Here is a 27614-nt window from a genome sequence, read left to right as displayed (position 1 = left end):
TTTTAAAAACCTCAAATGTGTAGTAAACATATGGGCACATTAAGATAATGAGAACTTTTGCTGAAATTTGCATATTTATCATGAAAATATCACAATACAATATGTCTTAACTGCTCTAATATGTGTTTCAATGCATGATAAATTAAGAAATGTAGCTTTTTTTGGTCTCTGTACAGTTCAGCTCAGCTGTGTTGGGTGTCAAGAGTTTATATACTGTAAATATATGTAACCCATTAGTAGGACTTAACACGAGCTCGGGTCTGAGCTCACCAGATACAGATACATCACAAACTATATTAATATCTAGAGTCCCGGGTTCGGGGTCTCACACCTTACAATAAAAAAAATTTATTTAATAATCTTAAATGTGTGTCTGCACTTGTTTAAATGGTTGTCTACAGTACTAACTGGACAAATAAAAAAATATATATAATAAACCAATGAATAAAATAAAATAGGAAATATAATTAGTTAATGAATAATAATAAAATGAATTAATGAATGAAACAAATCAGTTCACTTAACAGTAACTGTATTCACTGAAATCGTTTAACTTCAATTCAATGTGCATGTATCACTTTTTACGCATCACATGAGAAAACTTGTGCCCCTTCACAAATCACCATTTGAAAACAAAATATATCATTTATCAATGACAAAAAAATAAAATAAACAACGAATCAATCCGTGTACACTGAGGTCCGAGTGCAATGCAATTGACTCAGTTCAGTTTGTGTGAATGTGACCCAGTTCGCGTGGAAGTGGAAGTGACTCAGTTCGCGTGAAAATGGAAGTGACTCAGTTCAGTTCGTTTGCATGTGAATGCCTACTACAAATCTTTGCAGGAATGAACGATGAACGAATCTCTTTTTTTTTTCTTCCTCGTGAAGGCAGAGTCTCAGATGACGCAATTCCTCCACAGTGGAATCCAGCGCGGTTCTGCCTCGCTGCGCGAATCCAACACGATCACGGAGCGTTGAAACAGTCCAAACTAATGCAATAAAACAGTTCAGACATCCATTTAGGAAAATATTGACAACGATGGTTTAGATTAAGGATAGCCACACACATGTGGCTCACATCTCTCTCTTCAATGAGCTGGCGCGTATGTGTCGTCAGCACCCATCGACGCAATTCTTTAATACTTTCGTCAATCAGCGAAAACAAAATAAATAAAATAAAATAATAAAAAATTATGTCTGAACATTTCATGCATTAGGCAAGGAAAAATATAAAATCAAAATAAACAAAAAAAAAAAATCATACATGAAAAATACATCGAAACACAGCCTCAATTAATTGGGTGGGTTACATATACATTATTGTATATGGATAATTAAAACTGTGGGGCTGTATGTATGTGTTTTGCAGTGTAGGTATATTGCAGAGCTGTGCAAAAAGAGAAATCAAATATAAGGAATGTCCTCATCAGATCTCCAGGGGAGACAGAAGGGCAGGAGAGAGAGTCAATGGAGGGAAAAAAGGTGGTATAGAGTGAAAAAGAAATTGTGAGACTCAGTACAGCATGATGGAAGAGACACAAGATCCTGTTCCCATACTGTCACTGCAAATCTTCATCTAAAGCCAGACACTTTCTGCCCCCCCCCCCATCTCTTTCCCTCTCTTTTTCTTCTTTGTTTTGAAAACTAATATGTTTGCCTCACAGTATAATTTTTTTTTCTAGCGTCAGCTGAATGTTTTAGGTGTATTCTCGCCCCCTTATCCCGTGTTGCTCAGGGGAAGTCGGTGCGGTTTGCGATGCATGCTGATGTGAGGCTAAACTAGGAGAGTGGTTGACATGTCTCAGATTTCTTTTCTTCATGTCCAAATGTTCTCAGTCTCCACTGGTCTGTTCTGTACACAGCAGACTTCACCTGTCTAACCCAGCCTAACTCTCTAACGCTCAAACTGTCAAAACCAGTGAACTCCAAGAAAAACCCGGCCAAAACTTTAACTGCCAAAATAATGTCATAGAATTCATACTTTGCACGTGACGTCACAAGTACTGGCTGGCGGGCAAGAACGTTGTTCACCAGCAACGAAACCCAGTAAACTAATCAAGGATCTTGCCAGGATGTCGCCAGTTTTACTATACAGAAGTTGGTGTTTTGAGGTGTAAACGACATGCCAGATAGTTGTTGTGCGATTGGATGCACTAACCGCAGATGAGATTAGCAACCTTCACAGTATACACGTCTGTGCAGTGATCATTCCATCACTCCATCAAAGGTAATTTCAACATTTGTTTGAATACAATGGGTGTATGATCATGTAATTAATCATGTCTTTAAGTTACCCTGTAGTTTCGTCAATCAACACCACCAGCTGGTTCATCGAGTCAGCTGTTTGTGTTATGAGTCTAAGCTAGGCTAACTGTACGTTCACACCGCCGCCGGCGAGAACGGCAAAATTCATTGAAAATGAATGACTTCCGGGCACTTTGACGCTCTCGCCGGTGGCGGTGTGAACGCACAGTAACAGCTGTCGTCTTTTGCTAACAACAACAAAAGTGTGTGATAGGTTGTTTTGAGGTTTGTGACATCTATGGTTTTCAATGAGAACCAGAGATGACCCAACAGTAGAGCTAGATTATTTACGGAGGAATTATTACTGCTCGATTATCTTAAAAAACCTTCTCTGCTTTACACAATTTAGCTACGTAGTTACGTGACTGCAAAGTATGAATTGTATTGCCATACCAGTCAAGGTTGATAAGCACCATTTTTATCTCCTTAAAACAAAATAATGATGACAAAATAAAATAAAAATGGATCAAATCGAGGCAAATACATTAAAGAGAATTTGCAAAAAATTATTAAAATGGCAATTAAGAAATTAAACGATGACTTTAACCTTTGGACAAACACATGCATAATTTTTAATGTCAACAGTAAGAATAAGCCAAGTTAAGTGCAAAAAGTGCCCAATAGAAGTGATGGGAGTCCCATGTTCGATTTCAATTAAGTCATTCAGCTGTGCTCTCAGAGTTAGCTATATTTATAAAGAGCCTTCGAGTCATCTCCCACCACAGGTGTAATCCATGTTTAGAGAGTTGGATCAATCTCCCACTCTATTACCGTATATTTATGCCGCTTTGGCATAGCAGTCACTTGCATACAGTCAGCTACTAAGTTATCGCGCTAAAACCCCGTCAGTCATGAATTATCACATCTGCTGATTGGCTAAAGTGCGTGCTCGTCGGCGACGTCAACACCAGCGCCAGCTGCCTCTGCGTGGGCCTGTGTGTTTAGTAACGTCAATCACTGCTTTTATGGAGTACATGCACACTTTTTGTTTATTAACCAATTCTACTATAAATTTAGATGTTTGAAAACCTCCGAACTGACAAACAAATTTTGTCCACCCGCCTAAACCAATTTTTACCCGCATAATCAAATTCAAAACCGCCCCGATCTGGCAACACTGGTCGAAACTAGGGAACTCTGTGCAAATAGCAAGCCAATGTCAACACCTGGCATAAGCTTACATGCCAAAAATATTAAAATAAAACTGTTTTCTTTCACTCACGATGAAAAGCATAAATCATGGGAAAATGAGTAAGCCATGAAATAGATTAGATTACACCTGTTATACTGTAAATGCCCAGACATTTTATTTGTTAGATTATTTACCATTTTACATGCTGTTCAGTTTTTAGTAGTTTTATTCAGATTAGTCATTTATCATAGATGTGCACTGATAATATATATATATATATATAGTTTCTGTTTGTCTTTAGTGCTATATATTTCTTGCAGTAAAGAGGACATTTCAGATGTCGACTTGTGCATTTTATATCCCATCTGCTTAGTCCAACTGCAAACTGTGTAAATTATACATCTGCACATCTTCCCCCTGGGCCGCAGAGCTGTGCAAAACCAGACTCAAAATGTTGAGGCTCATACGGACGGCCATGCTACTGTATTTCAGTACTCTTGTAGTGTGTAGGTTGTGTGTATGCTATCAGAACAGGGAGAGAGCAGGAGTTTAGCAGTACATCACTGTTTTTGTGTGTGTGTGTTCGTGTGTGTGTGTGTGTGGACACAGTTGGCTGCCGAATGGCCAGTGGGTTCAGTCAGAGGAGATGCTGTCTCTCTGCCCCGCTGGTATGTCCTGGCTGCTCACCAATGCCCAGCACTAACAACACACAAGAGCCCTTAAGAGTTAACAGCATGTACTTCCTGCTCCAAAGTCATGCATTAGACTTTATTTTAGTTAGGGCCGTCTATGTACTCTCTAAAGTTGCCATAACTGATTATTATTAACGAATCCTCTGGGCTCTGTGGGCTTGTCATCATAGTACTCTAGTTAGATCACCTTCGCATACAGCATAAAAGAGTGATTATGTAATCCAGCGAGAGGCTGTAGATACATCGTATCGTGCGTAGAGCTTGCATAGTGAGCTCAGAGATAGACTGGCCTTGTTTTTCCCCCAGCCAGCCTGTCAACAGTGTTTTGGGTGACACATTACAAGTAATGCAATTTACGTAATCAGTATACTGTCTTTCAAGTAACTAGTAATGTAACGCATTACTATGTTTACAACAAAATAACCAAGTTACTTTTTTCCAAATAAGTAACACATGCTACTTTGTTTTCCCATTTATTGATTGACATCTCTCCTGATTTTAATAATCTCTTTCCTGAAGATAAATAACAAACAAAGATACAATTCTTACCTCCCTGCTGACCAATAAACAGGAGAATATAAAATAAAATAAAATAAAATAAAATAAAATAAAATAAAATAAAATAAAATAAAATAAAATAAAATAAAATAAAATAAAAGGGCCTCCGATCTCTCAGACAGCCTCAGTGAAATTGCAGACTAGGCTACTACAGTTAACAATATGAATGAAACACAACATTTACGTTCCGACACGTAACAAGTATTATTCAGTATTCCTCAAAATGAATAAAAACAGTAAAATGCAAACTCAGAATACTAGCAAACCTGCAAAAGTTAAATATGTTAAATTACACATGTATACTTTATGTATTTAATCTCACTTTTTTAACCAATTTCTTTGCTGCTGACCTTCGACGATCCAATTAAACCATTCTAATAACCAAAAATGATATGATAAACATCACGTGTGTTTCTTTTTTTATTTTAGTTTTTATTGCTGATGTAAAAGTTTTAAACTTTTTTTCTCCTGCATCCTATTCTTCTGCAATCCAGAATGGCAGCACAGCTGAAAGGTTTGTTTTAGCTGCGTCCTCTACTGTACAGGCGTGAATTTGAATTTCCTTCAGCCTGAGACTTATTCATTTCACTTTTGGTGTGAAAGGGCCTTTACATTTGCCAAAAACTTTTTTTCATTATTAAAAAACAAACAAGCAAGCCAAAACCAGAAGTAACACAAAAGTAATGTAAAGCATTACTTTCCATAAAAAGTTAAAAAGCAATTAGTTACTTTTTTAGGGAGTAATGCAATATTGTAGTACATTAATTTTAAAAGTGACTTTCCCCAATACTTCCTGTCAATCTAGCCAGTTGTGGGATAAGTGTGTTCTATTGCAGATTCAATTCTCACTATTAAATAACTATTAACTACGACTTTTTCCTCAAACTCCTAAGTGCCACTTATAAATAGTTAGTAAGGTAGTTGTTAAGTTTAGGTATTGGGTAGGATTAAGGGATATAGAATATGGTCATGCAGAATAAGACATTAATATGTGCTTTATAAGTACTAATAAACAGCCAATATCCTAGTAATGTACATGCTAACAAGCAACTAGTTATTAGTGAGAATTGGACCCTAAACTAAAGTGTTACCCCAGTTTCTTCCTCCATTGATAACGATTCAGAAGTATCGGCATAAATGGGTATGCTAACATATTTTAGTTTTCTCCAGGTAGTGACAGAATAAATGTAAATCTATAAACTGAGTTGACACGAACTGTGGCTGACAGCAATGTAATCAGTATTGTGTTGTGTGGCATCATATCATGACGCCATATGTCAGTGGTTCTCAACTCCAGTCCTCGGGACCCGCTGCTCTGCACATTTTGTATGTCTCCCTTATTTAACACACCTGAATCAGATCATCAGCTCGTTAAGAGAGACTCCATGAACTGAACTGAGTGTGTCAGATAAGAGAGACATACAAAATGTGCAGAGCAACGGGTCCCAAGGACTGGAGTTGAGAACCACTGCCATATGTCATCAGAACCCGTTGATTAAATCACTGATCCCTCACTGAGCAACAGGACTACAACACCGAGAGGTCAGTTTCCAAGCATTCCAAGGCCTTCGTCTCCATAGGCCGTGCATGTAACGGCATAAAGTAGGCGTTTAGTTATGCAGTACTCTGGAAGAGATTGGCTTAGCAGGAAATGAGGAAGTGGTTCTATGATTTCTCCAGTGAGATGAGAGGATTCTGGGTAGGATAACATGATGAAATCTGACCTGCTCCGGTATATGCAAGGCCCTGTTCTTTCCTGGTTTGGCTTCTGCTGTAATCAAGACTCAACTGTCTCACTTCGTCAAATATTAATCTGAAAGAGGAGAGTCAGTGGTCGGCATCTGTTATATACAGTACGCTTGAGAGCTCTGTGTTTGGAGTGTATGGAGCAGAGATATTATTATAATTTGGAAGGTGACCCTGAGAAGGTGGCGGAAACACTTCAAAATTACTGCAAAATAGGACGATGCAATTAGACACCCACGTTAATTTTGCATTTGAGTTAAACCGATAGCTGATTAGCTTTGCTGTGTTTATTCGGCAGAGCCTTTGCGAGAAAAACAGCACATTAACAATTAAGCCATCAAAATGTCAGTAGTGAAGCATATGTGTGCTGTAGACTGATACATGTTTGATGAAATACGAAAGGGTGTCGCTGAAAGGCTCTGTGACCTACTTAGGTTTCCACACATGCTTCTTGACATGCTTCAGAAACACAAAGAATGAGTTAGGGATTCATATAGCAGTCAGCCATTTTGGCTCCAAATGGTGTTCCTGTGAAAATGTAATCATCTTTCTTTTGTCTCACTGTCTTAACAGCTGACCTAGACTGCATGGAAGGTCTCATATAATGAGGTGTTTCTATTTTCACGCTGATTCTTTTTGTCTTACTTGCAAAGTTTGTTCATTCCAGGAGGGAGGAAACAGACCACACCGCCTCGCTGCATTTCACTGTACACAGTTTCCTTATTCTGTCTCATGTTGTTCTCAAGGCTTAACCTGAATTCATTGGAATAGTTCACTTAACTCCCTCTTGTCACTTCAAATCCAGAGTTTCTTCTGTGTAACACAAAAGTTCATACATATGAATATGATAACATACGATAACAGATCAAGATAAGTTATTTACTAAAAAGATCCTCTCCACCCCCCTGATCTCGTTCATTTTTCTATGTATGCAGTACATTGGAATTAGTTATAAGACTTGTGATAACCAATGGCATTTGTTGTCTTTGACGTCAAACATGGTGGGAATTTTGAACGTGGGAACACAGAAGTGATTTGAGATCTTGTTCATTTTTTAATTTTACAGCACGTGCTCTTACTTGTGCTTACAGTGTACTTACCTAAGAAAATACTAGGTAGTATGAGTTAAATACAGGGGTTAGGTTTAGTGGTAAGTTCAGGGTTAGTACCTAGTTATTACCAAGCATCAGGTGCTGAATATATACATCTAAATTTAACAACAGCTTGACGGAATAATTTATTTTCATATCTCAAAGCCATATTGACAATGCCCACGCCTTTTCAAAGTGTGTTGCACTGATTTTAAATCACAATGGCACAATCGCAATCGATATGTAAGTACATAGTATGTATATCCTTGTCCGTTGTAGTCTCCTGATGTCTGATTTGGAAGCTGAACCAAACCAGACAGTGATGGAAATGCATAAAACAGACTCAATGATGGCTGAGTAGAACTGAATCAGCAGCTCCTGTGGCAGGCTGAACTTCCTCTGCTGGCGAAGGAAGTACAGTCTCTGCTGGGCCTTTTTCACAATGGAGTCAATGTGATTGTCCCACTTCAGGTCCTGAGAGATGGTAGTGCCCAGGAACCTAAATGACTCCACTGCTTCCACAGTGCTGTTCATGATGGTGAGTGGGGGGAGTGCTGGGCTGTTTCTCCTGAAGCCCACTATCATCTCCACTGTTTTGAGCGTGCTCAGCTCAAGGTTGTTATAACTGCACCAGACAGCCAGCTGTTCAACCTCCAGTCTGTAAGCAGACTCGTCACCGTTTTGGATGAGACCGATGACAGTGGTGTCGTCTGCAAATTTCAGGAGCTTGACAGAGGGGTCTTTAGAAGTGCAGTCATTAGTGTACAGAGAGAAGAGGAGTGGGGAGAGAACGCACCCTTGGGGGGTGCCAGTGCTGATTGTGAGAGTCCTGGATGTGTGTTTACCCAGTCTCACTAGCTGCCGTCAGGAAGCTGGAGATCCACTGACAGATTGAGGAAAGGATTGAGGCATGGAGAGCTGGGTCAGTTTGGCTGTGAGAAGATCAGGGGGGATGGTGACTTGTAGTGAGTGATGTTCCTCAGGCCTGTCCAGACTGATGCCAGGTCGTTGGCTGAAAACTGTTTTTTCAGCTTTTCAGAGTAGCTTCTTTTACCAACCCTGATCTCCTTTGTCAGTCTGTTTCCCCACTTCTGTAAGCATCCTCTTTGGCATGACGAAGCTGTCTGAGTTTCCCAGTAAACCATGGTTTATCATTAGTGAATGATAATGTCCTGGTAGGAATGCATGTATCCTCACAGAAACTTAAATATGATGTTACAGTAACTGTGAGCTCATCCAGATCGGTGGTAGCAATCGAAGCTGGCCTGTAGATCTTGCTCTGTCCATCTTTTTACAGTCCTTATTACAGGTTTAGCTGATTTCAGTTTCTGCCTGTAGGTCAGTATAAGATGAACCAAACAGTGATCAGAGAGCCCCAAAGCTGACCGCGGGACGGAGTGATACGCATTCTTTATTGTGGTGTAACTGGTCCAGTATATTACTGTCTCTGGTGGAACATGTAGCATAACGTGCTGTCTGTATTTTGGCAGTTCATGGGAGAGATTTGCTTTGTTAAAATCCCCAAGAATGATTAAAAGATAGTCTGGGTACCTTTGTTCCGTTTCAGCTATTTGTTCAGCCAGCTGTTGTAGCGCCGCGCTCACACACGCGTCTGGAGGGATGTACACATTCACGAGAATGAAAGAGGAAAACTCCTGCGGCGAGTAGAAAGGTTTACAGTTTATGAAATGGGCCTCTGAATTAGGAGAGCACATCTTTTTCAGCGTTGTTACATCTGAACACCAACTTTCGTTAATGTAGAAACACAATCCACCACCTCTCGTTTTCCCCGTTAGCTCCGCGATGCGATCCGCTCGGAACAGCTGGAAGCCCGGCAGATGTAGTGCGTTGTCCGGTATGGCTTCACTCAGCCAGGTTTCAGTGAAGCACAGAGCAGCAGAGTTTAAAAAATCCTTGTTAGTGCGGGTGAGGAGAAGAAGTTTGTCCATTTTGTTAGGAAGGGATCGGAGATTCACAGGATGAATACTGGGGAGTGCAGTGCGGAGGCCGCGCTCGTGGAGTTTAAAGGACAAGTTCGGTATTTTACACTTAAAGCCCTGTTTACAGATCGTTTCTGATGAAATAGAACGGTTAAGGTTCAAATTTGGACACATGCTGCTGTCCCGAGAATTTTAGGTTTCTTTTGCTCCCCCCCCACCTCCAGAATGGCTGCTTATGTGCACTGGAACAATCCTTCCTAAAAACACATTAAACTATCGTTTACAAAGACGTGAAGCTCACCGAGTGGTCAGGGGTGTTCACTGATATGCTCACACAAAAATCGCTGCAAAAGATGCTATCCAACAGGTTTTATCGTAGTTTTTGTCCTACTCCATTGACTTGTATTGGATGTGCTGTGAGGTACGGTATTACTCCGCTGCCGGAAACGGAAATGGGGTTGTTTGTATTCTTTCTGTAGGAGTGTCTATTATTCAAGCTCTCAACAGAAGAATGTATGGGTGTGAGGCGTTTGGAAAAATAGGTCCACAGTTTTACAACGAATGGTAAAACACCTGTTGGAAAGCATCTTTTGCAGCGATTTTTGTGTGAGCATATCAATGAACACCCCTGACCACTCGGTGAGTTTCATGTCTTTGTAATGAAAGTTTAATGTGTTTTAGGAAGGATTGTTCCAGTGCACATATGCAGCCATTGTGGAGGTGGGGGGGGGGATGCGAAAGAAACCTAAAATTCTCGGGTTGTCGGTTGTCTGGTGTGTGTTTCCTAATGTCCAGTAGTTTGTCCTTGGTGAAACTGATAGGAAAAGAATGATTAAACGCAGAACAAACAAACAAAAACAACACAATAACTGGAGAGCTCCACACCGAGGCAGCCATCCGCGGCGCCATCTTGGAATTGGAGAAACATTGGTCTCTTAAGGCAGAGAAAAAAGAGCCCTTGTTGCAGCCTGGGCATTGAAAAGAGTCATGTGATCGTGGTTGTTCTCCACGAGGTTGGTGTCGCTTTTTCAATGACGTACGACCCGCATTGACGGGAATATTCGGGGAATATTACATGTTCGCGGGTCAGATCCGATTTTGTGCCACATGGTAGGAAAAAAATCTGAATTTGTCTACTTCATTTTAGGCCGTTCATCACATAAAACTGTCTCGAATGGATTGTACCTCATCTGTTTTGTCATTCTCTAAAGGTGTCCCTCAGGGGTCTGTTCTGGAACCCATTTTATTTTCCTTGTATATAAATAATATCTGTGATAACATTCCCAATGCTATGTACCATTGTTATGCAGACAACACTACTATTTAATATTGTGCTTCATCAGCTTCACAAGCTCTTCATTACTTACAGTCAGTGTTTGATATTGTACAGTCTCGTCTATGTCAACTTAAACTGGTTTTAAATACAGATAAAACTAAAGTAATGATAAAGTTAAAAGCTCTTAGCTCTACCAAGGAATCTTCCTGAAATTATTTCTTCCTTGGGAACAAAAATAGAATGTGTTGCGAGTTATAAGTACCTTATTTGATAGTCAATTAACTTTTAAGCTACATTTTGATCAACTAGCTTAAATTGGGTTTTTATTTCAGAAACAGATATATGAAAGTTCTCATATCTTAAAGTTCCTCAGGTTCGAACAGAACTAGAAAAAAAAAAGGCTTTAAATATAATGCTTCTTCTGCTTGGAATAATTTACAAAACATCTTAAATCTGACTATGCTTCCATCACTAAATGAGTTTAAGTTACTCGTTTAGTTAAACATAAGTTAAATTATGTGTTTTATTCTTTGGTAAAAAGTTTTTCTGTTTTGATGTGTATTTGTATGTCTATGTTATTGTAGCTGCTTTCTTAGCCAGGTCACTCTTGTAAAAAAAATGTAACCTCAATGAATTTTTAACCTAGTTAAATAATGAATGAATGAATGAATGAATGAATGGCTTCAGAAAACGATAATATATATCATGGTACTTTCCCCCCCATGGTCACAACATGCTCTTGTTTTATTACAGTGAGCGGCATAACATCTCTGTTTACTTGCATCTTACAGGTTTAGAACTACATGAGAGTGAGTAAATGATGACAGAATTTTCACTTTTGAGTGAACTGTCCCTTTAAAAAAGTGCTAAATATTAATAAATATTTTAAATCAGATTTTCTATACACAATATTCCATTCATCAGAAACTTTTGAAACGAAACTATGACCTAAATGAGCAGCTGTCTGGCAGCGTAAGAGAAGTAAAATGTTAAAACTGACTAACCTTCCCTTTAATTTCTCTAAAGATTCAGGCTTCCTGCTCATTCCCTGTAGTCATGGCAACGCTGTGTCTGACATCAGCTCTTCAAATTAGTATTTTCTGCCCGCTTATGCCGCAGCATTTGTATGGTCACTTGTTTGGTGTACAATGGTCTCGACAGTAGTTACCTTGATTAAATGCACCACCAAATAAGGAGTAAGCCCTACTGTTTGAATCGATGTTTGAAGCATAAGAGGGTTTAATGCTTTTTCTCTTTATCCATTTTGCTTTTCAGTTCAGCCTACAGTTATGTGGTCAAATGCTTTTGCTTATTATTTCCTTCGGAGAGACAAATCAGTCTTTTCCTGTAAGTTTGTCAGCTACAGGCTACAATAAAGAGCAATTAACCTTCTGTGACCTACTGGGAAAAAATAATGCAATAATGATTTTTCCTGCATAAATGAATTTAAATGATTAGATGTTTATTTTGTTAACTCCAAATTAGTCCCCATACCAGTGGTATGCAAGCATGCTTTATGTAAAGCTCGGGCAACCTCAAGGGCTCTAAATTATAAAGTGGGATATCGTGTGTTGAGATGTTTTCTTTATGACAATGTCAATTCAGACAGCAAGTTCACAAATGATCTGGTTTGGTGTTTCATTCACGGTTAACATCTCATATTTGCTGGCCACCTGGTCTGTGGATAAAGCTGTTCTCCTTTGTTAACCGATTGGTGATTGCCGTGGGTCATTGTTGGTTGTCTGTAAACACGCAGGTTAATGCATCTGTGTTGGTGGTGTCGGCTTTGTGCCACACAATCAGAGCTGGGCTGCAGCACTCAAAAGCTCTCCATTTGAACAGGCACTCCAGCACTGCGCATCACAATGCCACTGCATAATTCTCCTTCAGAGCATCAGCAGGCTGCGCTTCATTTCCCTGCCCTCTGACTGAAGGCACGCCACCAGGAACACTTCTTACCACGAACACAGTGTGGAGGAGAAGCCATTTCCTCTCTCTTCTCTTGTGAGCACAAGTAATGAGGCTGCCGTCGTGAAGGACAAGTCTTTTTGGCTAAAAATGCATGAAACATTGCATTCCTAATGCAGAAGGACAGTGTCAGTTAATATTATATATATATATATATATATATATATATATATATATATATATATATATATATATATATATACAGTATATCTATATATACACACACACACACACAGGCGTAAACTGAAGCACTTTGCTAGTCGGTTATTCAGCTCTAACTGTAATATCCCATCTCTCATACTTCAGTATTACTCATTATATGTTGATAAATCTTTAAATGTCTGATTAATGCTTAATGTGTAAACGTGTTCATAATGTTGGTAGTTTAACATTGTTAAAAATGTAAAAAATAAATAAATAGTCTTTAAAATATTTTGTCTAGCAAAATTACGTCATTTTAGTCGAGTAAAATGGGCGTCAATTGATTAATATATAAAATGATGAAATATTGACTAAACTAACTGGTCACATTTGTTAGAGGACAAGCAAGCATGTGCTAAAAAATGTCATGCTATACAGTAACCCTAACTTATACTGTAAGTTTAGGTTATATAGTAACATCTGTACTTTTAGGTAGTTACTCCCCAACACTGGATTTTATGTTACATAAGGGTATAGAAACCATTATTAGTCCCACCAAGATTTTGCGATAATTTTTGGGTGATTTTTGCAATCAAAATGACACATTTTTTAAACCACTAAAAATTAAATAATTTCCAGAAATTGGCGAAAAATTTGCAATTGTTTTTTTTTTTTTTATATAATTAGGATGCGACATTTGCCATATTATGTGTTATTTGAAATGTTTTATGTTTTCCCCTGTTGCTGTTGTTGTTGGATTAACATTAATGACACAGACAGGAGCTAGGCTATATTAGGTTGCTTTTACTTTAAGACCAACAGTAAGCTAATGCACGGATCCAATACTGACACACATCCCAAACTTCTTCACTCAAGACATAACCGACAAAACTGACATTTTGGCATAATAATGTGTGTATTTGATCATTTAGGGGCAGTAAGCCTAGAAATAGAACACATTTCGGTATACTCGCACGAGCACTGACAGGCGGCAAACACATGCACAGAATCTGCCATCAGTCAGTGTGTCAGTACCGCATTGAGTTCTTGTGGTATACAGCTTTTATTAACTCTTTTTTTTTTTAGTGCTATCAAGCATATCATACTTTTTATTTGGTCATTCATCCATCTTGAGTAATCGCTTCGCTCGGTCTTTGCCACTTATGCGAGACGGCAGGTGAGAAACATTCGCTTTCGCTGTTTCACACAGACCACATTCTGTGCATGCACAACGTCTATATCCTCGTGAAAATAATGCATTACAGCTTTAAATAAATTAGGGATAATTAAATTTAGATAATATATATTTTTGACATTAAAATTATTTTTGTGGTAAAATGACAAATTATGCAGATTTTGTTGATTTTGCGTTGTATTCAGCGATCGCAGAATCACAAAAAACTGGAGGGACTGTGTTATATTAGCACTTTTAGTGAGTTCATTCAGTGAAGGATTCGTCATTCTCAAACCGAGTCTTTTTCAATGATTCTTTAAAACAACCTTTTCATAAGAATCATACTCTTGTGTATCGGACTGCACTGGTCATGCTTTATACTTGTTTTTTGCATGCAGCTCGTGAGGACCACTGGATAGAAAGATGTATTTGTGTGTACTGTTGGAATCACTGACCCAAGCCTTTGTGTGTCCCTCTTTCTTCAAATTGTTGATATTTCTATGCCTTTACAGTGTTTTAGATCTGCGGATTGTCACAAGGATATTAACAGTGTGAGTACAATGAGTCTCTAGATGTGGAGCGATCGTGCTGCTGATTAAATGGAGTTATGTTGGACAGAGGCAGGACATTGTTGTCACAAGACTCCAAATAATGTGAGTCTCAGAACAGACTTTAATATGACCATGTCACTCAGCCGTCCACCCTTTCCTCTGCTCCGTGTCCGAGAGCAGTCAGCCCATTACTCTGAGCATTATGGGTCGGAGCAGATGGGTGCGTATATGGGCCTTGAGCGAGAGGAGTATTTTACGTTTGGGCCCCTTGTCTCATAGAATGACCAGCACATGTTCTAGAGTCGCCATTTCCCCGTCGGAAGCCGCAGCATCATTAAGTCCCGCCAGAGAAACAAGGCTCTATCAGACATCTCACTGATTTAATGCATGAGGATCCGTTGTATGTATATCATTGCTCGCAAAACATTTCTCTCTTCTCGCTGGATGTTTAATGGCCTCAGCCATGGCACCGGTCGTAATGACAAATAAATGGAAGTGGTATGAGCATTTAGGGTGAGGCTTAGGCTCAAAAATGGGATTTCTGTTCAGTGGTAGTCTAAGTAATAACATGTCGCCAGCAGAGCAATGGATCAACGGCACGTTAGCTGTCAGCAAGAAAGAGGAACTTACAAGTCCTGGGTTACTCGGGGTCTCTGCAATGCATCTCTTTGTGGCAGCTGGGAAGATAATTCAGTTGTGTTCACAACTCTTGGCACCTTCAGCCTTAAAGGTACTCTAGAAATCGCCTTCCCTGAACATAATTAATGTATGAACAAATTAATCATGGACTTATCCACTGGCTGCATTTCATTTTATCACGTTTGTTTAAATTACCACTTCAGAGGAAGAGATTTTAGTCTGAAGGGCAGTTTTTCAGGCCATGGGACTGCTTTAGGAAAGTACTTCGAAGAATGGGCTTCTGGGAAAGGGACCTAGATGGCGTTCCACTTAGAGGAACTCTTGAGGGCCAAACCCAGGCTGGCCTTTTATCCCGGCCTGATGCTATACCGAGCTCCACATCACCACAATTATCCAAAATGGCAGTAATTATCCCCGCCTCCCCTCCCTGGCTCTCCAGAGGAGACATCCTGGGGAGAATGGAGGACCTCGGGCCAAGAAATAATTAACTTGATAATGGCCTTCCTTTCCACAGCCATCCTTCTCGCTCTGTCTCTTTCCACATTTCCACCAATTACAAAGATATATTGTTTTAAGGCTTCTTCATAACAGTATACTAATAGCTCTCCTTGCAGTTTGTTTGTATACAGTGTCGTTCATCTTCATGTGGGAACCTTTGAACATCTCTGAGTCTGAAAATACCTTGATGTCACTGCGATGTAACTTGCTTGATGCTCATCACAGCCTCGAGCACAGCTTCCTCAAGAGGTGATGGATTGTGGAATTCTTTAAAATGTATTTAGCCATTTTTCATCCCTTAACCAAGCCATTGTATAAGATCCGTTCCATAAAACGAAGCCCCCCTGATATCCGCAAACCACTAATAATGGTTCAGTGCACTCAAAACAAAATGGCTTTTACAGTTCACAAGCAATCTGGGCTGATCCGGAGATGTTTAGTTTCCAGTCTTCTGGAAAAGCATGGCAGTTATTCAACACTAGTCTTGGCACAGCCCCCTCAAGCACTACTATTTACCACCAAAGTTCACGAGTGTGTCATGTTTGTGCTTATGCTGCTACATTACATGTGGTGGGTTTGATTCACTCGGTAGCGCCAGGGTTTTGCCAACATGCAGAGCTAAAGACAAAGGTCAATACATATTTTAAAATATCAGAATATATTTGAACTTTTTGTAAGGCAAGGTTAGTGTAAGTTGCAAACTGGCACATGGTGCAACTCCCCAAAAATGTTTATGAAATTGTAAATAAATGTAATAATTCAATGCATTTTTAAAAACAATACTTTTACCTTGAAAACATATTTTAAAACATTTGTATAAATAGTGATTAAGATGTGTAAACTTGCATGTATTTAAGGTGTAGGGAATTTTGTCGTGAAAATGGCATGGAATTTTAACAAAACCATATAAAAACCAACGTGCATATAAAGAGTACATTTGGTGCCTGTGTTTTAAACTTGTTTTGTTTATCTTGGAAATTCTTATTTGTCATTGACACATTAACCAATTTCTAGATCATAGCTTTACACATCTAGTCTGTGATTAGTTGTGTAGTTCACCAGCATATCTAAAAACTTTGAAATGTATGCTGCATGACTAGCTTTGGTCTTGTGGTGTGCTCTTGGCATTAGTCAATCAATGCGCTCTCTCAGCTACTCCAGCGTGCACAAATGTTACAAATCCAGGGTACTTGGTTCAGTTTCATGCGACACAAAGGTGTGAACATCTCAAGCAAAAATTCCCACAGCAAGCATGGTGCTGGTTTGCAGTCACAAATGTCCAAAAGCCCAAGCCACTTGTCTAGGGGTCTTAAAAATCGAGGTGGATTTATGCGCGTGAGTGGAGCTCGGTGGATCCCTGAGCCCGGTGAAGGGGAACAAATGCACAGGACTGTTTTTTCCCCTCATGCCTGTGTGCTCTAAATGCAATGGGAGATAAAGACCTTGGCTTTTGGACAGGAATATTGAACATGACCCTCATCGTAGGCCCTTTGATCTCTGTACTGTACTTGCTGCACCTGGATATAAGGTAATTTAATTAATAATAGAATGGACTAAACTATATAGCCTTATTTTACGATAAACATCAAAGATAAACTGCACAAATATCTATGAAAAAGAGTCCATTATAGTAGTGCAATGAATAATAGCCTTATTTTGAAACTGCATCCATTTGGTTCCTGCTTTGGAGGGAGAGTAATAGTCAGCATCTGCACGGCTGCCATGCTGATCTCTTACTGCTGTATGCTTTGAAACAATGAAATTGGACATAATGGCAGCATTGATTTGATTTCTCCTGCTGAACTCTTGATTTGCAATTCTGAGAGTTTGAAAAGGTCATAGGGCATCCATCCTAAGGGGCTTGGCATTCTTGGATAATCACTTTTAGCACTATGATTATGATATTAAGCAGTATCGCATTAACATATTCATTTATAATTCTCTTATTTAGCTATTTTGTTGCTCCAAAGACTTTATATATAGAAAGACGGCGCACTCATATTACTATGAATGGGAGAAAGTGCAACACACAGTATGGCGGAATAAGTCCCGCCTTCTAAATAGAAAAGCAAAATAAAAGAGCCAATATGTAGTCATCTCGTCACTGCAGCTTCTGTAATAAGCTCCGGTTTCTATAGAAACAGTCCATTCTATATGAGACCCGCCGCGCTTATGACTGCACATGCACATTGGCTAAAATGCCTTTTTTTTGTCATAATTTGAGCAGTTAGGAACAAAATTTATGAGACAGTTGTTGTCAGATTTCATACATTTTTTTGATCAATATATTTATTATTTTCACATGAACAATTTACAGAATCACCCTCTCACCCCTGTCCAACACGATCTCATGAAAGTGCGTATCTATAGCACGAATGATATTTTTCGTATCATTTATACGCCAAAACGAGTTTTTGCGTTCAAATGATACGCACTGTAAACCCCTTGGGTAGGATTAGGGATGAGGAGGGCGTGCATATTACACGCCATAAAGTGCGTATCATATGCACGCGGAAAATGCGTATCATGTACGCAAAAACTCATTTTGGCATATAAATGATACGAGAAATATCATTCGTGCTATAGATACGCACTTTCATGAGATCGGGCTCCTCCTGTCCTACCCCTCAATAGACAGAACACTTAAACGGACATTATTACAGAGCTTGAGCTGATGTGTAAGAGAAAAATATATATATCATAGGTAAATTTATTCGGAAGCTTGGTGAACAGCTTTGGAAAATTTGATGTTTCCCCATTTAAAATGATAGGAGCTATACATGCATAAATAAATCCGTGTGTTAGAAAGCTAGGCTATAAAATGTAACCCAAAGGCTGGGTTTGTCCATTTTTAAATTGCATTTTTAACCCAACGTTGGGTTAGTCCATATTTGACCCAAAATTTGGTTAAAACAACCCAGCATTTTTTAGAGTGTATGATAAATATTTAGCCAAGATTAAATGTCATAATACTATATTACTATTACTGTTATTATTAGTAGTTTATTTCATTATTTTATCTTCATTTACAAGTAAAAACATCACAATTACTGTCTTACTGAGCAATGTTGCAAACTGCCCCTTTTCGACGTCTGGTGGTGATTTCACAAACGAGTGTCACGTGTGAAGGTGTTGTATATCGGTCTCAAGGCAGTGGCACACGTGGCGGTAATAGGCAATTTGGTTGACTACCTACTGTATCTTATTGTTTTTGCAGAATTCTATGCATTGAATGCTGCATTTTCAAGATGGTGTCAAGTAAAAAAAAAAAAGTCAGTTTTTAAATGCAAGAACACATCCTGTGTGCACACTGATCTAACTGCAAGGTTCTTTCCATTAGGCTATCGTCACAAATCCAAATAAGGTGTGATTTCTAATAAACATTTGCATTATTTGTGCATGTGGTATTTTAATGATACAACCTGCATCTTATTCACCAAACACATGCAGTATTTTTAAATGTTTTATGCATTTATGCAAATGTTGTGTAGGCTATTTATTTTACTTCAGAATAGCTGTGTCCCTATATAGTGCATGGCACTCACAATATAGTGAATAGTAAACAAGTGAGTTATTTTGTACACAGTAAATTTCCGCTGACCAATCACATATATTTAGCCTAATATTTAAGGAGAAATAAAACATTTTATGGAGCAATAAATGCAATTTGTTAGTTCTGTTAGCTATAATTTACATACTTAAATCACTCATCATACAAAATACAATATTTGCAATAATCACCTGAGAGATGCTAAATGTTTGTGCTGGCACATTCCACATCACTTGTTTGTGTATGGAAAATGTCCTTACATAAAGTTAGCTGTTTTTCACATCCTTTAGAAAAAAAATCCTTAATGCTTAATGGAAAATGTAATATTTTCTCCAAACACTCTTTCAGCAGCCCTCACCACAAAACCCATTTGTGCTGGAAGCACATGTATTTGTGTAAACCTTTAACCTATGAACGTCAAACCACAGACTTGTTATCTTTGTCTATTTTTTATTCCAGAAAGTGGTTTTAAGAACAATAGAAAAGCGGGGAGTAAAAAGCATGCTCAAATTGAACTCCATAACATGAAAAGGTTTAGGATAAGTATTCCGTGAACATTGATAAGATAACAGTTCAATAAAAGACTGTTACTTCGAATCAGCAGAGGGAGATAGGGTCAATGATTGTAACATGGGACGTCATCAACATTGCAGACTAATGAATGGAAGGTGACAAAACTGTTTTCTAATTGATTTTTTCTTTCTTCATTTGTATGTGCATGCACTTTTGGTCATTTTTTTGTGTGTCATTAAGCCTCTTTATTAGGATCGAACTCCATGAGACATACTGCTCCTCATTTGCTCTCTCTCTCCATCTCCATCTCTTTCTCATTCCTAAAGTCTTCAGGTTGCATACTTGGGTGCAGTAATTTGCCATTGACTGGCGACAGGTGCAGCTGCTGCCGTTGCCACTGTTAACAAGCCGTTTCATCATGGTTAGCTTGCCGTGATTATCCCTTGTTGTTGCCACAATACCTTGGGTGGCCATTTTATGATGCTGAAGATGTCAGAGGAAATAGTTCCATTAATAATCCTTAGCCTACTGTCCTTTCCGAGTCATTTGCTTCTGCAATTGCAAAGATATGTGCCCTCTTCTATTTCTTTTCCACCCCATCAGATTAGAGCGGCATGATTCCTGATAAATTGAGAATCACATTATTTTTTCACGATTCTGAACATGACAACTAAACAAAATAACATGTCATTTACTAGAGGTTCTGATTTATTATTATTTTTTATTATTGTTGCTCTCTGTTTAAAAATGTTTAATAAATTTGAATGAATTATTTCAAAAAATGTTTGAATGACTGATTCAATTACTCACTCATAAAGACTTCAAGGCCCTGTTTCACAGACAGGGCTTAAATTAAGCCAGGATAAGGCATTAGTTCAATTAGGGCATTTAAAGGGATACTTCAGGATTTAGCATTAAGCTTTGTATTAGTAGAAAACCTGTAGTATTTTCGAATTACCATGTTTTCCACCCTCATATCCCCCTGAGAGGAGAGATTTATGTATTTTTTTGTCTGGAAAAAATCCTCCGATGACGCAAAAATCGTCATTTTGCGTCATCGGAGGATTTTCTGGCCAGAGGCTAAAGACTACAGCCAGTAGATGGCGTTGTTCCGCATGTTTTCAGCCCGCCCATTCAGGGTGGGATCTCACTCACAGAATGTACACAGTGTCAGCCGTCTTTCTTTGGAAGCTAAGCTAGTAGGCTCTTGTTCTGTGGAGAAAGCTGAATATAGGAGAAAGCTGAGTAAGTAGGGGTTACCATCCTCCTTTTCCCGGACTTGTCCGGCGGGCGAGATGATCGTTCAAAATGTCCGGGATTCAGCTTTTGCGTTCTGCGGTCGCCATTCATTGTTTACATGCACACCTTTTGTTTCAATCTAACTGAATTCATTCCGATCGGTGAATCTGAATGTAGTGTTTACATGAACACTAAACAAGTGATCGGTTGATGTGCGGTTTACCATTGCTAAGAAAATTCCCGCTCCTCCGTGAGAGACGCGAGACCCGGCGCGTCTCAGTAATGACGCCATCGGCCTCGCGCCGTTCTCCCGCGGCCGTCAGCCTCGTCCTGCTCGCCACGGTAAACATGATGAATGAATGGCGACTGTAGAACGCAAAAGCCGAATCCCGGACATTTTGGCCGATCTCTAGAGATCCGCAAATCCCTGGCAAACTCATCGCGTAGGCTAAGTTAGCCTTGTTGTTTTCAACTGCGCACTCTTACCGGTAGGCGTGGCCTCCTAAGGCAGCGAAGCAAGTGCATTCTGGGAGTTGTTGTCTTTCATCCACATAAGCCAAAAATACATTTTCTGGCTTTTCTCAGTCTAGAAAGCTCCAAATTCAAAAATTTCTTCACATTTCTTCTACTTAAATGACCTATTTTAAATACACATTCATCTTCCCAGAGGTGAAGTATCCCTTTAAGTAGCTTTTACAAAGATGCCTTTGAAAAAAAAAAACATTACTGGTGTGCATCTTCAGAAAAAACAATGGCATTGACATATTTAAAGAAATGTCAGTGCAAGTTGCTTTCTGTTAAAACAGCTCAAACCTGCATCTTAGTCTTGGAATAGGCCTAAATCTTGTCTGTGAACCGCGGGGCAATTTTTCATTACTGGAATAATCAGCGTTTTTGAACGAATCTCTTGAATGAATGATTCAGTGACAAATAACTGAACTTGTCGCCACCTAGTGTCATAACGATGCAATTGATACAATCGTTATTTGAAGCGCCAAGTTACTTTCAAAAGGGGATTTACATCAATGTTTATAACCAAACTATAAACTTTTTTCCCAGTACCTCTGTGATAATTTCAATCTTTGTTGCACAGAAATAATGATACTGTGTGATTTAAAAGACAGTTTGTTAAAGCGTTTCATACATGTACTGTGCATGACAACTTCTCTGGGTTAGCGGAAGCGGCAATGCAGATTTGAATGTTCAGGTGAGACTTTGTCAAAGGTTAAAGACACAGGCGAATGGTTGTCATTTAGGAATAAGATTGCATGTGTGTTTGAATTGAGATTGCGATGTTTTTACGATTAATTTGATAGCTCTACAACAGATATACACAGCAAATGAGCAAATCAAGCTAGTGAATGATCTGACGAAAGCATGTTTCTTTGTGGTTTTGTTCATAGAGATGCAGTTAAATTACGTACTAATCCTTCCATAAATAACCAGTTCGTTATAGTGAGTATTTCCTGAGGGAACTAGTATCTCATAACATGGTTTTCCAGGAGTATATATTTGGTGTGTTCATAAGCATCCACTGAATCTACACATAATCGGTGCTTCAGAGCTTGGCTTTATACTTTTTCCTCCTCATCTACTGGAGGTCTAGAGTCTGGTCACAGAACAAATGGTGTGTCAACAGCAGCAAGTCTTGTGGTCACTGTGCTGGCCTGACTTACCACGCTAATGGCTTGAATGACAGGACTTTGGGCCTCAATCCTATAAACACAGAATTGCCCTCTACCATACTCCCATTGAGCAGCCTGCCCAAGAGAACCGTTTGATTACAAAACTGCAAAATTGACCCAGATAGTTAAAGGGATGTTCTAGGTTCAGCGTTTGTGGCATACACTGAAAACCCACAGATTTTTTTCTTTTTTTTTTAACCCAGGCCCTTATAATGGAACTAAACAGAACAACCCACGTAAACCCTGACAGTATGATTTTGACCTTGACATCTAGCAGAGGGTGATTTTGCAAACATTAAGTGGTTTATTTCATGATATATATAGCTTGACTGTACATTTTCGACATACTCATATACTTTGGAAATGCATAAATACATGTTCATGAAATTTTTATTTGAGTCTAAATTATTTGATCAGCTTACTTGAAACAAAATTTATATACAGTACCAGTCAAAAGTTTGGAAACGTTACTATTTTTAATGTTTTTGAAAGAAGTCTCTTATGCTCATCAAGCCTGCAGTTAAAAAAAAACAACAACAAAAAAAAAAAACAGTAATATTATGAAATATTATTACAATTTAAAATAATGGTTCTCTTTTTTAATATACTTTAAAATGTAATTTTTTTTTGTGATGCAAAGCTGAATTTTCATCAGCAAGTACTCCAGTCTTTGGTGTCTTATGATCCTTCAGAAATCATTCTAATATGATGATTTATGATCAATGTTGGAAACAGTTGTGCTGCTTAATATTTTTTTTATAACCTGAGATACTTTTTTCAGGATTATTTGATGAATAAAAAGTTAAAAAGAACTGTATTTATTTAGAATAGAAATCTTTTGTAACAATATACACTACCATTCAAAAGTTTGGGAACAATAACTATTTTTTTTTAAAGAAATTAGTACTTTAATTCAACAAAGATGCGTTAAATTGATAAAAGGTGATGGTAACGATTTATATTGTTAGAAATGTTTTTATTTTGAATAAATGCTGTTTTTAAGAATAAATGCTGTTAACGTTTTACTCATCAATGAATCCTGAAAAAAGTATTCCAAAAAAATATATTAAACAGCACAACTGTTTCCATCATTGATAATAACTGAGTATCAAATCATCATATTAGAATGATTTCTGAAGGATCATAAGACACCAAAGACTGGAGTACTTGCTGATGAAAATTCAGCTTTGCATCACAAAAATAAATTACATTTTAAAATATATTAAAAAAAGAGAACCATTATTTTAAATTGTAATAATATTTCATAATATTACTGTTTTTTGTTTTGTTTTTGTTTTTTAACTGCAGGCTTGATGCGCATAAGAGACTTCTTTCAAAAACATTAAAAACAGTAATGTTTCCAAACTTTTGACTGGTACTGTATATAAAAATAAATAATAATTAAAAAAAAATATTAGATGGAAAAATAAAAGACCAAAAAATGTTATTGTCACCTTGGCAGTAACTGAAGTTTTAGTTTAAGTTTACTAAAATTAAAATACAATAAATGAAAGCTAAATATTATATATAATATTAAATTATTTATTTTAAATCACTTATAAATACATATATATATATATTTGCAGTGATGTGGTGGTGGTTGGCCAGTTGTTGTGAAGTCTGTCAGTCTGACAACAACTCTTGTCAGATCCAAAATTAAGCCCTCGAACGTCACCTCTGAATACTGATTATGATTAATAGCCCTGTAGCAGCCAATCCATGCTATATCTATCAATACCGGCCTCGCTTTCTCCTTCATTTAGCGTTCAAAGTGTGGAGTGTGTTCCCATGACAACATGGTCAAAGCCTGCTCGGCAGATCGTGGATGTGCGCCTTATAAGGCAAACGACCGCGTTGTGATTGTTGGTATTCAAAGGTGCCTTGATTTCAGTGCAGAATGTGTTTCAGTCACATGAGCACCACAATTTCTTGGTCAATTACCTCACATCTCATTCAGCTTGAATGTTCAGGAATGGTATTTGTATCTAGAGCTTCATTACAGACTGAATGATCACAGGTATGGTTGAAGACAACAGTCTTGGTCAGTGAAATAAAGCATAAATTGACTGTTGATGATGATGTGTCTAGTTAAATGTTGTCACACCGAAGTGGTCGAGGCGCTTACCTGTTCATCACTTATTACAGCATATTTCACTCCTGACACACTACATCTGCTTTAATCACATTTGGTTGGAGATCAGACAATTTTTCGTTTTTCTGCTTTGCCCTTATGCCCGGTACACATTGTACCATTTTGATCTGTCCCAGACAAAAGATGACCAATCTTGGCAATTTCTGTGGTCGTGGCTCCTAAACTGAGGTACTACGTGAGAGAGGTTCAGGTTTGTTGTTACGGTCTTGGGACCAAAGATAGCCAGCGATAATTTTCTGACAGAGTCAGAAATTTAGCATGATCGTCTCACAGTGTGTTGTTATGACCTATGTCTACTGACCAGCCAATAAAAATGCAACATGAAATGGCTTATTGATCAACGCGACATGCCGTTAAAATTTTAAACTACTTACCTCAAGCTTCATTTGCAAAATTGGCAAGCCAAGTTGGCCTCTTTTCCCTTGCCATGACCGTGTCCATATTCTCCTCTTTTGCTGCATCCTATTTTTTCAGCACACATAAGAACCACAATTGCCAAAGTGTGATTTATCTTGCTCTATTGGTTTACCACTAGCGCATGCTGATGATGTTTTATTCTTCTACACTAACTTGTGTCGTAGCCTACGATTCAATAGGTGTCATCATCATACAGTCTACATGTCATGCCCAATTTTATTAGATCCATGTCGTACAGTGTGATTTGTAATGATCTTATGAGGTTGCTGAAATCGCACAGTCTGTAGCAGGCATTAGTATTTTCATGGCTACTGATGTCCAGAATGAAGTGAATATGAAGGAAATATGCAAATGAGATATTTTAAAAGCCTGCTGTTTTATTCAGCATTATGAACAGCATCACTTCAATCGACTCACCCTGCAGTGCCTCATCTCATATTCCTGCTCTTCATACGCCACAGTCTATTTTCAACACTTCTATTTTAGACGCTGAAGCTCACTGGCTAGTGAATACTACCAAGTGCGATGGGGTGTCAGAAATAGAGATGTACGTCTGTTGTATCATCATTGGTTGTGGGCCAGAAATATCCACCACATAAATGCTCTAATAAAGGTATACTGGAAACAGAAGCATCATGCTAGTTCAACCTGATGGGTCAGATTTTTTAACAGTAGATTCTGAATACAACGTTGGGATGTGGGATGTGTTTAAGCTGCACAATTATTTTTGGTAAAAAAAAAACAACAGTGTTTGTCTCTGAATTTGGCCAGTCCAATCGAGATGCTTTTTCAACACATTTGTTTTCAACTAAAAATCCAGTTATCATTTACACATTTTATGTTGCTCCAAACTTGTATAATTTTTCCTGCGGAGCACGATAGTAGTATTTATCAAAATATCAAAGCTTACTTATTTACACACTACACAAATACATTAGCCCCTGGTTTCACAGGCAAGGTTTAAGCCTAGTCCCAGACTAAAATGCATGTTTGAGCTGAAAGGAACTTGCACTGAGATATCTTAAAATATGTCGCTGCCATTGTTTTGCCTCGAGATTTACACCAGTAATTTCTAAGTACTTAATTGTCCTAATTGAACTAAGGCCTAATCCTGGCTTAATCTAAGCCCTGTCTGTGAAACCGGGCCTGAATCTTAAAACTGAAATACGTTTTTAAATTGGTTAAAACAAATTCTTGACCGGGTCACTGTGTGTAGTGTTGAGACATTTCTGGTTACGACCAGGATTGAGTCAGGTCAAGCTGACTGCTGTTAATTGACCTTCGGAAGTATTTACTAGGGACTGAAATATCATTACCAACATCAGAAAATCAAATATAAAACAGTTAGGGGCTCACATCACAATCAATAGCCCTGCTACATCTTTTCTTTCCTTCAGCTCATCTACAGAGCCAAGAGCGTTGCCATAGTGATATGAAATAGGCGCATAGTGCCGCAGCAGTAGGGCTCTCCTGTACATCAGACCATGTTTTCACATTCAGAAATTCGAGGTCCATGTTTTCTTTCCTCCATTTACATTCTTCCATTACACCATATTATGAAAGAAACATGCATTGGATTTTTTATTATGCAGTATGGTTGTACATGAGGAATATATATCAGGAAAAAGCTCTCAAGATTTAAACCTGCTTTTTAAAGAATGAATTGAGAGCAGTTACACCTGCTGATGTCACTACGATTGACATTACTATTCTATGTACAGTATATTTATAAACTTTTCCTTTTCCCCTCCCTTTTTCTTTCTTCAGTGCGACAATGCAAAGGGATTGCGGGCCTTCTTTGATGCAATCTGCTACGGTCCGAAACATTTGATGATCTTTGGAGGCGTGTGTCCATCAGTGACTTCAATCATTGCTGAATCGTTGGAGGGGTGGAACCTTGTGCAGGTTTGTGCAACAGCCAAGATCTGCTTCATAAAATCTGCAATGTGATTATTCATTTGCATATCATTAACAATTCTTTTTTCCCTTCAAAATGCCATGTTTCGTGTGCTACTCTGAGAGAGTTTACATACTTGAAGAATGCGTGCCATATATTTGCGCTAATGATTTCCTCTGTGACTTAAATAAATGCTACTATCTTATATCAAAAGGTTGGCAAAGCCAGGCCGGAAACGTAATCCCAGTGCTGATAAAAACTGGAAAAAATGAGTAAACTTCCCAGAGACCTCTGTCTTGAGCAGGCCCGCGGGGGTGTTTAGTGTGTTAATACTGTGATTTTAACAGGAAGTCAGCGTTCGGTTACTCTAAGCCTATCCCCCCCTCTTGTTTGCAATATCCAGTGATATCTCTAATCTGTGTATTAGCACATCACCGACAAAAGTAGTA

General features: G+C 38.4%; 1 protein-coding gene across 1 annotated transcript in view; it reads left to right on the top strand.

The window, feature by feature from the left end:
• The window catches only part of gabbr2 (gamma-aminobutyric acid (GABA) B receptor, 2), a 199542-nt gene that overhangs the window by 32463 nt on the left and 139465 nt on the right, over positions 1–27614 (top strand). The window contains exon 2 of the mRNA XM_079877842.1: positions 27036–27173. Coding sequence (XP_079733968.1) covers positions 27036–27173 — 138 coding nt within the window. The remainder of the gene's footprint in view (positions 1–27035; positions 27174–27614) is intronic.

Source organism: Squalius cephalus (genome assembly GCF_949319135.1).
Source record: "Squalius cephalus genome assembly, chromosome: 8".
NCBI lineage: Eukaryota > Metazoa > Chordata > Actinopteri > Cypriniformes > Leuciscidae > Squalius > Squalius cephalus.
The sequence above is the reverse complement of the archived record's forward strand: the minus strand, read 5'-3'. Positions and strand labels throughout refer to the sequence as shown.